Source organism: Triturus cristatus, chromosome 10 (assembly GCF_964204655.1).
Source record: "Triturus cristatus chromosome 10, aTriCri1.1, whole genome shotgun sequence".
Classification (NCBI taxonomy): Eukaryota; Metazoa; Chordata; class Amphibia; order Caudata; family Salamandridae; genus Triturus; species Triturus cristatus.
This window is the reverse complement of record NC_140593.1, coordinates 925,809,432-925,828,405: the sequence shown is the minus strand read 5'-3', so window position 1 is coordinate 925,828,405 and position 18,974 is coordinate 925,809,432. Positions and strand designations below refer to the sequence as shown.

General features: G+C 41.9%; 1 protein-coding gene across 1 annotated transcript in view; it reads left to right on the top strand.

Moving 5' to 3' along the window:
* The window catches only part of TMIE (transmembrane inner ear), a 632,649-nt gene that overhangs the window by 325,082 nt on the left and 288,593 nt on the right, over positions 1–18,974 (top strand). The window contains exon 3 of the mRNA XM_085630194.1: positions 8,778–8,927. Coding sequence (XP_085486320.1) covers positions 8,778–8,927 — 150 coding nt within the window. The remainder of the gene's footprint in view (positions 1–8,777; positions 8,928–18,974) is intronic.

Below are 18,974 nucleotides of genomic sequence, written 5' to 3'. Positions count from 1 at the left end.
TATATGTTATATTTCCCCTATATGTGGCTAGTTCTAAATGTGGGTATTACAAACATCTTATCTATTTTATACGTTATGTTTTTAAGTGGTTTTATTCCATGTCTTTTTACAGTTTTAAGCTTTTGTGTTTGCTTTTATGGCAATTGTCAAAATAAAGCTTATTATGATTATGAGTATTACACAAGTACTTTCTACCTGATCTTACATGCCTTTGTGATTTGCGCCAAACCGTTCATTCTCTGTTAAAAGTGCAAAGGAGCACTCTACTTTCTATTTGTTCTAATTTTATATGGGGACGCGCATTCTGCTTCTGTGTCCATGCTGCTGTGGTCGGTCCCTTGTCATTTACTGGACCTTCCTGAAGGGCTGCTCGTGCTCCTTGCTTGCCTGCATCCCTGGTTAGAGCCGTAGCCGAGTGGAGAGTGACCGCTGGGGACTGTAAGTCCCACAAGCCCTTGCTAGGCTACCACATGTCAGTGATCTACAGCGCTATTAAAGTGTGAGGTAGTACTGCATCCCCCGCCTGTCAGAGACTGACAGAGGCTGGGCTGGGCCACCGCTCTTTCTTTTACCACTTGGCAAAAACCATGGGTAAGCATAAATTAACTTGTATCCCAGACTCTGAGAGAGCAAAGGTACCTCACAATTGTGCATCAATAATGTTGTGTCGCACAATGGTTGCAGGAGCCCTATCAGGAGAAATTCAGACTGCAGAGAAGAAGTTATGGTTGACAGTCAGCAGAACTGTATCTAATACAGCTGAGCAGAATATGAAGGGAGAACAGGTTGTGAAAGTTAAGCAAGCTGAAGGACTGGGGGAACCTGTCCTAAATGAGCTACCACCAAGAACACTAACGCTAGAGGGAGATAACCATATAGTGGACTCCGTATCCCCAGAGGGAGCAGCATCTGCCAAAAAAAGGAAAAAAAGAAGCCCAAAGGCTGGTACTTCCATGGGAGGATCAGTAATAACAGCCAACCATGCCTCTACTTCCCACTTAGGTCCAGAAATGCCTTTGGAAAAAAGATAACCTGCTGCACCAATCTATGACAACCACTGTGGGTAGCCTTATTCAGTCACAAGTAGAACCCCTGTTTCTGACTTTATATGCGAAATTAGTAAAAGTTTTTTGCTCGAAATAGAGAAGATGGTGAGGAAAATGGGGAAAAAAAGAGTCTTTAATGGTTTATTTGAATACATGGCTTTCAGAAAATAGCACTCACATTGAGGCTAAATTATGGAATGTTCCCCAAAACAAACTGTTAGCAGGGGTGATTGCACTGTATTAACTCTGACCACTCTGTGGACAAATGAGAAAGGGCTAAACATAGTATTGTGTCTCTTGCAAGGATGTCTGATAACAATTTAACCCACTCTGTAGCCCACCCCTCATCAGCTATAGGGAGTTTAGTTCCTTCGTCGCATAGTAGAGTATTGCAAAAGCTAGATATTTGTCGCCTGGCAAAATCAATATCTAGGGAGGGCCGCACCTTTCATGCAGGAACTAACCTGTGCCCTGGAGGAATCATAGCTTTGCCACTTGATTTTTGTTATCCTACAAAAGAGGTAGCACATTCTGGATTTTCTATATATCCTTTGAGAGATGCACCATCTAGAGTGAGGGGGCCACCAGAGTCCATCATAGAAACATCAAATGGATTTTTACCATTGAGCCAGTTGGACTATAATTATTGACTTACACCGGTTACCCCTTTTTTACCCTAGACCAAGGATAGTTCAGTAACTAACAGACCCCTTTTAAGGCGCGTGAATGAAGTGGTAGCCAGCTAACTGATCTGAGCTGGAATATTGCCGGGTTAAACAATAAAAGAGAAGACCTAAGATGGATTGATAGTTTAAAGGAACAGCATATGGTGGGCCTCAATAAACTTGGGAAACTAAAAATACGTTCTTTGTGGATGGGTTTATGACCTTTTTTGAACCTGCACGACCTTCACTGGTTGGTAGAGCAAAAGGAGGTTTACATACCCTTATCTCCCTCAGCACTATGGGTACCCATTAAAAGCTTGAATTGGGTTCCAATAATCGCTTGGTGGTTCAACTAATTCCCATAAAGCCACCCAAAACACTCATTGCTAATTTTTATAACCCATATGAGAGACATTTTATGAACAAGCACCTGTTAAGTTTAAAATCTTTCTTGAGTCGTCAGGGATAAGCAAAATACTTTTTACTCAGTTATAATTCTGGGGGATTTTAATGTGCTTTGATGCCCTGGTGATTGCCATGTTTTTGATGAGTTTAGCCCCGGGAATCGCTCAAATGTGCATTTTGATCATACACAGCAAGGAGGTCTACTGGAGGCTATTATGGCTAATTCTATCTATGCTACGATACCTGAGGGAAGACAAGGTTGGTGATAGTATTCCCTCTTTCACTGGAAGGGGATTGAACAATACAATTGATTACATATTTACTACTGTCTGTTTGACCCACCAGGTTGTATCCTATACGGTTAAGTGGTCCCAATTCATAATCCAATATGTATAAGCCTTAAATAGGAGGATAAGGAGAATACAAATCCTGATGGGGGTATTGATAGTGGTGAGGCACGTAGGCTGAAATGAAATAAGATAGTACCCAAATAGTTTACGAATGATTTATTAAATATTGCCAGGGATGACATTAGACTGTGTTCAGATGGCATTACTCAAGGAGAGACATTGCTAAAAACTTATGGCAGGATATGCCATCAGGTTGCAAAAACTCTCTTGCAACTTGTAAGCAAAGCCAGGGAGGGTACGGAGAGATGGGTTGACCACAAATGTTTAGAGGCCCATCTGTAATTCAATAAATGCCTTGAAGCGAGTACCCCAAGATAATGGCCAGATAGTTATGAATTGAAAAGTGTATAGCAAACTCTGGAAACCCACAAAGAAATAAATCAAAAGAGAAGCCTCAAATGACTTATTGTGCATGGATGTTATTAAAAATAGCGATGTGTCCAGAGAGATTTTTAACAGACCATTCTTCTCGGGAGTTGGAAATAGCCTGATTGATTGTACCACACCAGCAGAACAGTGAGTTTCACATTTTCAAAACATATCTTTTAACCCTACTGAAGTAGCTACTTCTTCCCTCCTGTTCTTGATGATGGCAAATACGTTTTGTTTTTTAACAAAGAGGAAGTGACTGAGGCAGTATTATTAATGTCAAATAACAAAGCACATGGCCCAAATGGGGTGCCGGCTGACCTTTATAAGTTAAATCTGCCACTATGGTCTAAATTTCTAAAACATTTATTTAATGCTGCTTGTTTAACTGGTTTGCCAGTGTCATGATGTTATAGATGTATATCGCTGATAGATTCGGCAGTTAAAGTCATGGGCAGAGTGGTAGTCCAAAAAATTGACTGATAGGCTAGAAGAATGAAAGGTAATCTCCAATTTACAATATGGGTTTAGGACAGTTAAGGCAACAATAGACCAGTGTCTCAATTTACAGCTGATAGAGGGGAAAATACGTTGTAGCTAAAAGAGGGTCACTGCATTTAGCTTTTATGGATCTATCCTCGGCTTTCGACCATGTGAATAGATCAAAATTATGGACATTACTGATCAAAACAGGAGTGGATCAGAACATTGTTAATTTTTTGTTTGACTTGCACACACATATTACTGCTGTGGTTAGATAGGATCAGAGGGGTAACCTCTTGTCATCTATAAAGATATCAAGGGGATTCAGAAAGGGGTGTACATTAGCGTCCCTATTTTTTATGCTATATATTAATAATCTAGACTAAGCCCTCCATTTAGCTTGTAAAGCTATCCCTTGTGCAGGGTATCAGTTCATTCCTGCGCTCCTTTATGCGGCCAACGCAGTGCTAATGGTGAGGCCGGCCATGGGGTTTCAATGCTACCTTAGCTCTTTTGTAGATTTCATGGCTTCATTGGACTTAAGTACTAATTTTGTCAAATCACTCACAATGATACTGGGACCAAGAGCTTGAAAACAGATAACCCAATTCAGTGAGGGAAATGAAATAACAAGGGCTACTACCTTCTCTTATTTAGTGGTCTTATTTGATGATAGACATGGTCGCCACAAAGAAAAACAAAAAGAAATGCCATGGAAGAGCCGCTGTAGCAGTTGTTGATTTTGAAAAAAGGTTGGGGGCCAAACCAACTCAAGCTGTGTTAAATATATATAGATCTCTGTACTGGGGTGAATGTATGACATTGTTCTGCATTCTGTCCATCAATTGTTGTTTTTGCATTTTTAAATATATATAGAGCCAAATGTATTGCAATTGCGTGCTATGGGTCTGACATTTGGCCTTATAAATAGGCGGGAGAATTTCAAATAGTGGAGAACAAGTTTTTTAGAAATCTGCTTTCAGTCCCGCAATCTGTACCCGCTTATTTTGTCCATCAGGAATTGGGGGTTGGTTATGTTCCTGACTTGTTAGCAATGGGCTCACTTTTGCGCTGTATTTGGATTAATGCAAAAGTAGAGCTGAATCGCTAATCGCTCAGGACTGTTTGTCCTTAGACAAAGCATATAATATCCCCTGGATACCTATATAAAGAGTTTAGCTAAGAAATTGGGGCACCCTGATTTATTTGATTCATCCAATTTGCTCATTAGAGAAGACTTGTCCTGAGTTCAAAACATTTTTTGTTTATAGTGCATGCAGAGAGAGAAGCAAGGGTGCTCCTGAAACCTACGGCATGGGCCTATATCATACTAAAAACGACCAGTTAATAGAAACTTACTTTAATTAAATATTTCCCTTTCATCATTTTCTTTTAACAAGGTTCAGATGAAATCTTCTACAATCTGTGCTGGCTGAACCTCAGTTGTTGTGTAAGATGAAAGATATGGGCTCTTGTTCGTGTGATACATTTTCCACTCAGGACACATTGCATTTTATGATGTTTTGAGATTATTATTGGTCTGTTTGTAAGCAATTTATATTACCATTATGAAAAGACAAAGGCTTTTTACAAGTAAGACCTGCATTTATATACCTCCAGATATTAAACAGTCCACTGGAATGTTTTAGTATTGCAAGTTTTTTAGTTCTGGCTGTCCAAAAATTTTTTAAACGGGGCCTTTCAATATTTGTATATATGGGCTCTATGTAGTAAAGCTCGGACATTATTTTATCTGATGTACTATGATATTTTTATGACTGAGAATTTAGGGAAGACGCATTTACATTTTTATTTACAATGTTTTTACTAGATTCCATTGTATGTACTTCTATAGTAAGGTAATTTACTTTATTCGATAAAAAAATCATCATAAAAGTATACAGTTTTTACAGTACAGTGAACTAAAAACGAAAACCCACCAATCCTTATTACAACGTCAAAACATGTTCATTTTTCCGCTTACTAATTTATACATTTAAAACATTGTCACATATTTGGGGGAGCGTCTACAGGGTACCTGGAGCAATTAAGTGGGATAGGACAGTGCCTTGGTACTCCTCATACGTGTCGACCAAGCACTGGCCAGGTATTTGGCTACCCCACAAACCATGGCGGGTGAGGACGTATCAGTGCAAAGAACCCGCAGGGCCATTTTATGACATCTAAGGCCCAACCCCCTACATAAAGGCTTTAACCAAGTGCTCCTAGCTACCCTGTATGCGGGACAGGCAAAGAAGAAATGCGCCAGAGACTCGTTAGGAGCTACACATCCCGGGCAAGATTTCGTTAATCCACCCTGGTTATTCCACCTAGAAAATCATTCACCGGGAGAATCCCAAACCTAACCTTTAGATAAAGCGCTTTTTCCAGGGGTTTTTCTATAAAGTCCAAAAATGGTTCGAATTTCCTTGACCATTTGAACGTCAAGAACCGCTCAGTTAGGGATCCCCCTGTATCTCTACAAAATATCTCCCGCTGAACCCAATCCCAATACAACTTCTTAATCATTTGCTTGGGGGCGGAGATTGGCTCAGCCATGATTCGTTCAGACCGAGTAAAACAACCAGGTGCTTCAAATTACTCAGCCACTTAATCTTATTGCCTGTATTAAGCAAAATCAGTTCGTCTAAGACTGCTGCATAGTTGTGGAGCTCCTTGTTCCTTCGTAGGCGGACCCAAAAAAGTAATGGGCGCAAGCGCGCTAGATCTTTAAGGGAACGCCTGCCCAAGTCTAACTGTAATGGGGTTAACGGAGTGGAAGGAGGAAGGGCTACCAAATCTCTCAAAAATGTATTTTCAGATATACCCAACTCCGTTAAGTTCTCAAACCCCCATAATTCAGAGCCGTATAGGGCGGATGGTAATGCTTGACCCTCATAAATTGCAAGAACTGGTGCTACAGGTTTACTCGTTGACTCCCGGTGTTCTCTCAGAACCGCCCCTGAAACTCTTTTATGATTCAACAACATTTTGGCCAAATGATCTTTCCAGCTCATCCGACTATTAACCCTAACACCCAAATAATCAAAGGAGTCTACCAGCTCCAGAGGCTCACCATTGAGCAAGAGATTGTTCTTAAATCTATTCGAGGGTGATAAGGCCATGAGCTTTGTTTTAGAGGTATTGATGGTAAGACCTCTATCGGTACAAAATGCACTAAAACGATTCAGGAGCTTTTGGAGACCTGCGGGGGTTTTTGAGATCAAAATGGTATCATCCGCGAAGAGTAGGGTAGGTGTTTTTTCCCCTGCCAGTGATGGCGCATCTGCCGAGTCCTCTCTCAGATGATCCACCACTCCATTCACAAAGAGACAGAACAGGGTTGGTGCCATCACACATCCCTGGCGTACACCCCTCTTCACGGGTATCCTCTCTGTCAGTTGACCTTGGGTACCCCATCTGATCCTCGCATAATTCCCCTCATGGAGTTTCACAATGAAACCCAAAAGCGGTCCTGGGACACCCATCTTCTCTAGGATTTCCCACAGCCTTGCACGAGGGACCAGGTCGAACGCCATCCTGAGGTCTATGAAAGCCAGGTATAAACTACCTTTATTGATGGTAACCGTCTTCCAATAGATTGCAAAGAAGCGAAACACCTGGTCCATCGTGCCCACCTTTTGGCGAAATCCAGCTTGAAAATGCGAGAGAACATGCTCCTCTTCCATCCAGACACCTACCCTCATGATGATGACCCTACCAACTACCTTCTGGATCACGTCAATCAGACTGATCGGTCTGTAGTTGGCAGGGTCATCATCGGCACCCTTTTTGAACACGGTTATCACCTCTGCTCCCTTCCATGAGTCTGGCACGGGGTATCCCCTAGAAATCAAGTTCATTAATATGGCAATAAATTTAGCCCAAGCTTCGGGTTCTTCCAGAAGAAGGTCCCCTGGAATCCCATCAGGGCCAGCGGCCTTCTTCGGGGTCAGGTGTCTAATAGCCAATACCACCTCTGAAGCCAAAAATGGATCTTCAAACATCATACTAGGGGGGACCCTACACACCGGGTCAGAAGGGGGGGAGGAAGTCCCTTCCAAACCACCATACAGAGCAGAAAAATGGCTGTACCATTGTTGGCTTGTAATATGATTAACTATTGGGGGCATGGTACGCTGCCTAGCCTTATTAATCATTTCCCAAAACAACGAAGAGTTCTTCATTTTGGAGGAACATTTGAGATCCTGCCAAAATTGTTCCTCCCATTCGCATTTGGCCAACATCAAAGCTCTTGCATAGTCCCTCCTGGCTACTCTAACTAAGGGTTGACTCTTTTTACGTAGGGCCAGAGTTAACTCTTTCCTTTTTTCCTTACACATGTCTGAATACCAGGGGTTAGTGGTTTTTGGCGTTTTTTTCCCCTTGCTGGCATTCTTACCCTGGATTACAAAGTACTTCCCTACTTCCGCAACTGTGTGTTTATAGGCCAGTGCAAAAAATGACCCCTGGGCACTATCTGTTGCCAATTCAAGATCCATCAACTCCCTGGTCAGGTCTACTACATACGCCCGAATCCTTGCCAGATTTTCAACCTGAAGTTGAACCTTGTCCCATTTCAACCTACGATTACCATTGAATGGGACAACCTCATTGGTTGACCTCAGGGGGGCGTTCTTCCCACGACCTTTTTGTTTGCCCCACCTCAACTTCATACACAGGGGGTTATGATCGCTATCCTGTGAGGGTACCACCACCATATCTATTAGATCACACCACAAGGTGACATCCAATAGAATATAATCAATTCTGGACGGGCCACTAAGCCTATTAAAAGTCATTGCTCCCGCACGGTTAGAGAGTGTCCTACCATTTACTGCTCTTAGATTGTATTCCACTGTGAGGGCGTTGATCTGAATTGCCTTTGATGACCATTTTTTAATTGGGGCGAGTGTCAGTGCCGCGATGGACCATCTAGAGTCCTCTTCCTCAATGCCCAAGGGGTCATCCCCACCGAGGGGTTCAAATGTGCAATTAAAATCCCCACCCACAATGGTTTTAGAGCCTGAGGGACAGCTAGCTAGTGCCTGGTCCAAAATTGTTACTGTGCTTGAGGTTGTATTCCCAGGGGTCCCTCTGGAATAGATCTATAGTTGTAATTAACCGAATAAAGTATTTTGACTTGACTGACTATATATGCCCTGAACAGTCTCATCTCATTCCCGTTGTAATACTTTGCGGTCAATTTAAAAAGATATATAATCAAATTAGTTCTAGAGGTGTTCTACTTTACCTTCTCCAAAATGCCTTTGTGAATAGGCCCCCATATTGAACATAAAAATTTTGCCTGCTCAGACATGTATTTGGTTCACTCCTATTATAAATGTCTTTCACAGTGTTAAAGTGCCCTCGGTGATTGATTTGTGTGTTTTTTCCAGTTATCACACTATGTTGTATCTTCAAGTGCCGAATTCCACGAACCAAAAAGGAGATCGAGGCACGGTATGCACAACGGCAGGCAGGAAAGGAGTATGCTGACAAACTCGAAACTGTGCCCCCATTAAACGAGCTCACGGACATTCCCGGAGGTATTGTATTCCTTTGCGTCTAATGCAAGATTGTGAGTGTAAACCCAGTGCTTACTTTGAAAAAAACAAAAAATTATAATAATTGTGGGGACCCAAAGTTCTTCTAAGAAGCTGTACTGATACCAAGCATGCCTCTTCAAGCTACTACCAAGAACATTCTGCCCCTTTTTCTCACTCTTGCAGGTTTCTGCTTTTTCACTTTCTCATCATTATACAGTTTTTCTCTTCTGCCATTTATCTTTACCCCTTGTGTAGTTTTTTTCTCTCTTGCTCTGTGTCAAAGACTAATAAGGAAAAATAAGTGCTCCCCAAAAATGAGGGCCAGAGGGCTTCAGCTGCAACCAAAGGCTCACATTAAGAACTGGAGTAAATTAAAACAATTAGGATGGTCTGTCAAGAAGTGCTTTTCAAGTCCCCCTTGGACTTGGACCCAAATTTACTAAAACTTAGGCAATGCTGTATTTCACCAAAATCTGCAGGCATGCTTTGCTTGACTGGCAAAAACTTATGCTGCTGGAATTTTACAAAATTCGTTCATTGACCTGAAAAAAAATGCTATTTTGCTGCAGCACTAAAACTGCGCCACCGTGCAAAGGCCCGCAAATAGGTATTGCGCTTACAAATTTTCATCGCAGTGGCAACTAGTCAAGAATAAGTTATATAAAAAGTATCATTTCACAGAAATTACATCCAAGTAATAAAAAGTTTTACCCAGTGCAGCATCGATTTTTGCTTCTTTGTGCAAACTGAAAAACACGACAGCACCATATATATAAAGGCTGGACCGCTGATGGTGCCGTCTCATGTTCTGGTGTTCATACAAGGCTTCCTTTACCAGACTCTCAACCTTGAACCATTGAGCAGAGGTGAATGTGTGCTTCCTAGCATAATATTTTGGACTGGAACATACCATTTCAGTATGCCTATGCATAGATAGACTCAGAAGATTCCCTCGCATTGGATTTTCAATTTACATGCAATGCGTCATATTTCAAATTTGTTTGCACCTCTCACATGTAGGCATTCGTTTTTAATGCAAAGCCCGGTGGATTGACGCCCAAACCGCAGTGCTCCGATTGGTTACATCAGGGAAAAGAAAGGATTACTGGCTCACAATATAGGTTCCTTGGCATGTAAATCTACCTCTTCCCCTCTGGGGTTACTGGAAACTTCACACAGCTTGCCTGTGGAAGTGGTTTCATCTCAGAATCCCCCTAGTGAGTCATTCACCTCTCTAGTGGTAGGGGGGTTGACAGTATTGGAAGGGCCGGCAAATGGGTTTGTGCAGGAAATCCCGGATAGGGCAATTATCTTACCAGCCACTATTAGAACCGCTGGTGACCAGTTCCCGGCTACAAGCAATTCAAAGTCAAGTATTAGTCTGCTCTCATGGAATGTGGCAGGCCTCAAGAGCAAACTGATATGTGAAGACTGGGGCACCTTTATAGATAATTTTGATGTCTGTTTAATGCAAGAGACTTGGGCATTAGAAAATTTCCAAAGTGCAGGCTTTGCATCCTTTAACACATTAGCAGTATTGGTGTTTGCACTGATTCCTCTTACCGAGCCCTTCTCTAAGACAACAGATGCTGGCAGCCAAACCCTTCATTTACTGGTACATTCACCTCAGCATTGTCATTTTCTGTCGGAAAAAACTGCATCTAGAAACCAAAGGTGCAATATAGTCCTTTATATTAAACTTCTCATCTCCGTATACAGGTAGGCAAGGTTGCCCAAATGAAGGGAGATGTAATTTATGCTGTCTCTGATTTTTGTGACCATTTTGGTACTTTCCATTGTAAAAGTTCAGGTACCAGAATTCAAAGAAATAGCCAGCTTTGGATAAGGTATTCAGTCACGGCATAGTGTAATTTTAGGCTATCAAATTGTGTTTCAAACTTTTGAGCCATGACAGTGATGATTTGTATTAGAAAAATAGAAATAATCACAGAGGCCCAAAGCATTTCATAGGAGCCCTCTGCCGCTGCTGCCAAATGCTGGGATGCTGAATAACAATGATGTCTAGATTTGATTCCACCTCATACCTCTTTCTTCTACCACTCTACAATTCCTGTCTCTTCGTATCACTCGTATGTGTGATTTTTATCTATGCTTTCTTCTTTTGTCACCAATTTCAATCTTTCTCTTCCTCTTTCTTTCTGATTTGACATCTTCCACTCTGTTTCACTGATTCTAAGTCCGATGACGAAAAATGAATCCTGGCCAACACAAAATGAGTGCTGGTCTCAGCTTCTATAAGGCCTATTTAATCCTTGGTCAGTTTTTTCTGTAGTGCGATGTTTCATGTCTGTGAATTTGACATATGGAAAAGGTAATAGAGAAAGGTCTGAATAACTGAACTGGAGGTGAGAGAGCTATGAGGAAAATCAGACGGTTCGGATGGCTCTAAGTGGAACTAGCCACGGGGAGGGAAGTTGACACAATAATTCCATCAGCAACATTTTGTGAAGATGACAAAACTCAGCAGCTCACAAAGCTGTGAGATTTGTCACATTCATACAAAACAAAGGAGTGTGCTGTTCCTAAGGAAGAGGGAGAAGAGAGATGGGGAAATGGGAGTGTGTATCTACCAGGTGCATACTCGCACAGGGATAGCTCCAATAAGAAGCTAGAACCCTCAAACACCTGAGGGGTGTCATGCTTCATCGTAGGGCTGCTCCTTGTTGGGCCGGCACTGCAATGCCCATTGGGCCCAGCGAGGGAGTTAACAAACTCGGATTTCAGCACCCTCAGGAATGTCTTTATTTTAAAGTTGCCATTTTTTGCTATCTATTTATTAATTTAGAAAAGTTTGAAAAACTAATAGGGTGTGGAAAGTCCTGCAAACAAATAATACACACTTTTTTTGTGGAATAATTGCATGATAATCTTCAAAAATACATGTCTATTTTCTGCAAGCAATTTCGCCCCAAGCAAAGTTTTCTGAACGTGACAAATGAATATCATGAGGAGGGACGGGGGCTTTGAAGGTCCAGCATACAGGCCCCAACCAACTGCAAAACAAAGGAGTGTGCTGTTCCTTTGGAGAGGGGGTGAGAAGAGAGATGGGAATAGGTCAGCGACGGCCCGTATAGGGCGTGTTACCGGGGCGGTGACGTGGGGCAGAGGAGGGGCAGGGTGGGGGGTTGCAAAATGCAGCATACGGACGATTGCAGGTAAGTTACGAAAAAAAAAAAAAATGAATTTCGTTGCGCGCGCAGCATCGCCAAATGCGATGCAGCGCGCGCAACAAAATTAGTTTTCTTTATTTTTTTTGTAACTTACCTACAATCGGCTGTATGCCGCATTTTGCAACCCCTCACCCTGCCCCTCCTCTGCCCCACGTCACCGCCCTGGTAACACGCCCTATACGGGCCGTCGCTGGAAAAGGTATGTGTGTATCTACCAGGCTCCATAACCGGGACTGGCCAGGATGATCGCTGATTTAGCGATGAAAGGGCTTCACTGAAGTATCCGGTTGACACGGGACCTACCCGCATCTGGCTGTCACTGGACAGCAGCAATCTCCTTGCCATGCATATCAATTAAAGGCTGCACTATTCTTAGAACATGACGCAAAAATGACTTCAATTTGCTCATGGGCATCAATTCACAAAAATGCCCAGGGTAGCAACGTGACATCACATGCAATTTGACCTTTATTTATTTTGACTGAAACACACATGCTTACACATACACACACATTCACACATTCTCTCTCACATAAGCTCACTCACCCGCCGCAAGCACACATACTGCATACATTTAAAAGCATTTTTACTTACCTCAGCTGCCAGGAAGGATTAAATTCTAGCTAATTGTACTTAATTGTTTTATAACACTAATGGTTATAACATTATTCACTATTAGTGTAATAAAAAAATTAATAGAAACCAGGAAAGTGGAACCCCAATCGACGCCCAGCAGGACAAGCACCTCCTGCGTTTCAGGCATTGATTTTGGTAGCTCCAAGGTCAGGGGTCGCAAAAGCGGTGCCTGGGGTCGCAAGGGGCAAGCCAGAGCTCTCAGCTGCGACATCTATGCATTTTCTATTTTTCACATATGTTTTGTAATTTAGTGCACAGACAGGGATATTTAGCACTAAGATTTGGCCATGGTGACTATTTTAATATTTGCAAAATGTGTGTAATTTTTCATGAGTTTTCTCTGTTGAAGACTGGTTCATGCTGGTACTTCATGTGATTTTTAAAGGCAAAGATGGCCCTGAATTTAATTTTGAAGACATTTTGGCAATTGAATTTCCCCCAAAATTGGGTATTTTCATATACATTAAGCAAATGTTCATGAAATTTCATGAGAAATGTGTAATTTGCACACGCCCATCTTAGTTCCAGAAAATCACTCATAACTGAAAAAACAACAAAAGGTCTAAGGGCCATATAAACAAACCTTTTTGTTGGTCGCAAACAGGCCAATTCGCAGAATTGCCCCATTTGTGTATGCAAAACGCTTTTCTGGCATGTACAAAGCCCAAATAGTGATTCAGTAACTTTTTAAGGGCATCCCTTCCTAATTGTGACCCGCAGGGCCCTGTACAAATGTTTTGTGACGCAAATGCTATCGCAAAACATTTGCATTTTACTGCCTACTTCAAATAGGTGGTAACCCAGTGGCAAATGGGAAGGAGTCCTCAGGGGACCCTTACTCCTTTGTGAAGAGGTGCGGAAAAGTTTTCTAAGCGCAAGTAGTGGTCCCAGGGACCACTGCCTACTCTTTAAAAATGAAACTGAAATGTTTCATTTCTCTTTTGAAATACATCCCATTTTCCTTTAAGGATAACGTGCTGCATTTAAACAAAAAAACGTTGCTTTATTTCAAAGCAAACACAGACATGGTGGTCTTCTGTCCACAGCAGACTAGCATCCCTCTGTTTGCAGTGATTCCCAATGGGGTGGCAAATTCAACCTACCTCATGAATATTAATGAGTCAGGTCCATTGTGATCCCATTAGTAATTGCTAAATGTGTCAAAGGCGCATTGGTGCATAGGTTTTTGCGATTTTCTAATAGCAGATCACAAACATTTGCTATTAGGAACTCGCAAAATGAAATCTACGTACATGTAGCCCTAATCCACCAACAAGTCAGGATTCCTGTCATTCTCTCTTCTTCTCAAGGATCCTTCTTTCCAGCTTCCTCAACCTTAATATGAACCATGACTGTTTCTGCTTAGCCTTGTACAATGTGAGCGGCTATAATCAAGGGCTTGATTTATTGTTTGGTGGACAGAGTTTTATTTATTTATTTATTTTTAATTTAAAGAGTTTTATATATCAGTGGCAAGACCCGGGGGCATCAGAGCGTTTTACAGACATAGACAAGGCAGAGTTATAGAACATAGATTACAGATACATAATACAGACTCTTAGAGGGTCGCGTCAAAGTAGATTGTAGATTGAAGAGAGGAACAAACATACACTACCACCAAAGCCAGTGGCTAAAGTAAAGAATTTGGGTGTGCTAATGGACAATAGATTGACATTTTGCCATCAAACGAATGCCGTGGTGTCTGCCTCACATTTTCTCATAAAGAAAATAAGGAATATATTTCCATACTTCCCCGACAACACCAGGAAAACAGTAGTTTCTTCCCTTATTCAATCTAAGTTAGACTGTTGTAACGGCCTATACCTTAACACCCAGAAGCAGTGTCTGAGGAAACTTCAGATGATTCAGAATTCGACAGCTCACCTTTTGTCTGACATCCCCAGACATAGCTCAGTTTTTAATGAAATTCGCAATCTCCATTGGCGTCCAGTATCTCGGCGCATTGAATTCAAGACATTATGTATTGTTTTTAAAGCTCTGCATCACCTAGGTCCATCTTTTCTGCAGGATCTTTTCACATGGTACCAACCGACCAGACACCTTCGGTCTATGGGGGCACGATTACTGTTGGTACCAAGAATTCATACGGCGCACTGGGGTGGCCATAGTTTTTATTATGGTGCATCGAAATTGTGGAATTCCCTCCCCTTTCAACTTAGGAATGTTAGTTCCTTGACAGTTTTCAGAAAGCAATTAAAAACCTGGCTCTTTCAGTATTAGGGGCGAGTTTGCGTCTGGTACTCCCTAGCGCCAAGACACCTCTGGGTATTTGTGCGCTCTTATTAATCTCTTTAACATAACATAACATAACATAACATAACATAACATAATATAATATGAGGAAAAGAATCGAGTAGAGTGCTAGGTATTATATTCTGTAGGATTGAGGTGTCGATTGAGGAGATCTTTTAATTACCTTTTGAAGTTCATAAAGGCGGGGTTCTTCTTGAAATGCACAGGGAACGAGTTGCAGATTTTGAGGGCATTGCCTGAAAAGGAGCGTGCAGGTGCTTTTTGTTTGTGTTTTTTGGGTAGAATTAGAAGCAAAGTGTTTGTGCTTCTTAGATTTCTTGTCTGGCCTTCCTTCTTTTAGGCGGGATATCTTCTTTTATTTCTTTTATAGACAGACACACAAGTGATTTATGCATATTGGTGGTAAATCTGAATCCTTTAGCCCTTCTCTCACTTTATGTATTTCTGGGAGAAAGCCTCCTGAAGATAAGAACAACTGTTTAAGTAAAGACTAAAAGAGAAGTAACAGTTTAAAATTATTGTAAGGATTTGTGTTATTGGTTGAGAGGGGTGGAAACCCCACTCAAGCAACAACAACAGTCCGTCTGAGGGTGAACCGCAAAAGTCACTAAATTAACCTGTGCCTAACCCTCTGGTAGCTTGGCACAAAAGCAGTCAGGGTTAACTTAGAGACAATGTGTAAAGTATTTATGCAGCATACAATCTGTAATAAAATGAAAACACAATAAAAGAAAAATCCCATTCCAATTTACAAAGCTAGAGTACATGTTAATAAATAGAATGATACTTGAATGACCAAAATCCAGCCAGTAGAACCAATGATATTACATTTTAATATTTTTAGTGAAAATAGCTCAGGAAAGCACAAAGCCCCACTCGCGATCATCTGGTTGCTTAACTGGGGGAAAGTCACAAATTCAGGCCAACTGCGATGGAGTGCAGGCCATATACTGGGGCCAGATTAGTCCCACTGTAAAGTTACTCTCTCTGGTCTGATGTGAAGAGTTCTGTTCAAGTTGGAGAGGCCGCGAGGCAGAGACTTTCGATGTGGGAAGCAGGTTGAGCTTCGCAAATGGTGGTTGCTGTAGCATGAAGATGCGGTAGTCACTGCCACTCCACGTTGGCAGTTGCCATGGGCTGTTGATGCTGTAGCCTGAAGTGTAAGTCTTGCTTTGATGGTAATCTTCAATGGCCACTGTTGACGTAAACTTGCTGGTCTCACTGGAGCTTTGCATTGACGGTCGTTGCTGGGGGCATTTTTTCCCTTTTTTCTTCCTGGAGGAGCTCCCACTGATGCCATCCATGGGTCCAGGATGTGGGGAGAACCTCTTGATGACCAGTAGTCACTCCAGTGGAGGCAGCATCAGGGCATAGGCAGGTCCAGACAGGTTCAGTTGCAGGTGGTCAGCTGAACATTTGCATGGAGGCCTCTGAAGCTTATTGTGTCCCTGTAACTTATACAGGAGGCTAGCCAACTAGCCTTTGGAGTCACTCTGGTGTTCCTGGGTTCAAAAGAGCAGGTCCAGTCCTTTTTCATCAGACAATAGGCCAGCAAGGCAGTTTTTCCTGTTGAAAGGCAGCAGGGTAGTCCCTCTGGAAGCAGGGCAGCAGGGCAATCCATCCTCCGAATCTTTCACAGGTCCAGGAGTGTACTGACGAGGGGCTCTGAAGAGCCAATATTTATAAAACAAAAATGCAAGGGAGATAGAAGCAGAGATTCATTCAGCTTCAACGGCTAATACAGTCATAATCAATGGGAATGAATCACGTGTTTCAAAGTTCCAGAGCCTCAAGAAAGATGTTTCAGGGACCCTCAACCGTACTTTCACCATTTGAGGTGTATGTGTATTCTCTGGTAGTGTGGGTTGGTGGATAGCATCATCATTGGGTCTATCACTTGGGTGTCCTGTTTTCCAAGTTTTCTACTTTCTTCCACCAGGAGGGAGACTGTCTGAATTGCACCAGTAGTGAAAAGAGGGTAAACTTACCTCCTCTCCTGTGTGTGACTTATTTTTTGAGCTAGGACAGGAATAAGGCTAAAATAAATGGCGGTGTTAGAGCGGACATTGCTAGTCTGCAACACCTAATGGCTTAGTCATGGTATGGTCGACATGTTTCAGCCTAGAGCACCCTTATGGGTGAGGTGGCGTTCATCAGGACCGATGTGGAAGAGGTTCTCGAATTGAAACTCTCTTTGCATGGTATTGGTAAGTTGACTCACCACTCTTCATCAGTGAGCATGCACAACGGACAGCCAAATGCCTGGAGAAGTATTGTGGTATGAACCAGTAAAAGCCTGCAAAAAATTATTGTACGGAAAGACTTTCATAATAGTGACTGATCATCTAGCACTGTTGACGATATTTGACAATCTCAAAGCCAAAATGCCTCCTCGAATTGAAAATTTGGGGGCCTTGAGGTTGAAAGAATGCAATTATTCAATTCTTCATCATCAATGGAAAGATCAAAATCCTAATGGTTATTTTTCAAGAGTGTCATTGCAGTGCACTGGAACCCCCATCTAAGACAGCAGAGGCCTACATCAATTTTATTCTGAAATGGGGCATACCAGCTGCCATGTCTTTCGAACAAATTGTCACTGCCACAAGCCCAGACAGTGACATTAAAGTTAAAAGACATTATTACTCATCAATTGTCGAAGCAGTATTTTAGACCCCTCACTAGGGACAGTGAGTATTTGAAGTTCAGAAATGTAAGAGATGAACTTTCTCCGACTCAAGAAAACCTCAGTCTGTGAGGACATGAATTGTTATACCTGAGAATCTGTGACAAGTGATCGATGTCTCCCATGAGGGACATTGAGGAATATCTTCCACCAAGAGAGTTATCCATGACCAAGTCTGGTTTTCTTATCTTCACAGAAGATTTGAAAAAGGATTAAAGACTTTGTCTCAAGTTATTGAACACCCTATGAACATGTCATAATTGCCACATCGTGCTTTGAAGAGGATTGTTGTTGATTACTTTGGTGCTTTTGAGAATGCACATAATCTTCTAGTCATTGTTGATGAATACTCCCATTTTCCATTGGTAGAAGACCTTTCACATGAAACGGATATCCAAAGATTAGATTGTATCTTTGCAACATGGGGTGTACCGTCAATCCTAAAATCTGACACCGGCCCACCTTTTTAGCATAGAGATTTTAAAGACTTTCTAAATCACCTCACTGTAAAGCATTAGAAAAGCACTCCTCTTTGGCCTCAAGTCAATGGCCTGGTAGAATGGTTCTTGAGTACTCTAAAGAAAGTTGTTCAGCATGCTGTATTGGAGAAGCTCAACCTCAAGATTGTTTTAAACACTACTCTTCAAGCTTACCGTTCAACCTCTTACTCAGCAGTAGGGGAAGGCTGTGTGTCCCTCATGTTTGGAAGAGCCATGATGACCAAGATGCACCAATGGACCAATCTCAGATCCAAGAGTGAGAAAGACATTCATACTACAGACTTTGTTCTCAAACATAAAATGAAAATACATGCTGACAGAAGACGAAATGTAAATGATGTCATCTTTACAGGAGGAGATCACATGCTTGTCAAACAACCCAGAAAAAAAGTCTAATGCTCCTTTTGAGGCCCAACCATTTACCATCACTAACACCAAAGGACGCATGGTAACTGCCCAGCATCCTGGTAAGTCCCTTATGAGAGATTCTTTTCATTTCAACATGTGGCCCATCACTCACCAAACATCGATGTCAATGTAGTGACTGTTGATTGTTTCTGCAGATGATTCCACCTCACGTGTGCAGATCACTGACACTTAAACTGCGGAATCCCAGTTTCAAGTGACCTGATCAGGATGTGTGATTCAGGCACCACGACAATTAATTGAAGAATTATAATTGCCTGCTGATGTATGAATATCTGTGTGTTTATTCATGTATTTATTTGTGCATTTATTTATTTATTTTTCTATTTTGAAA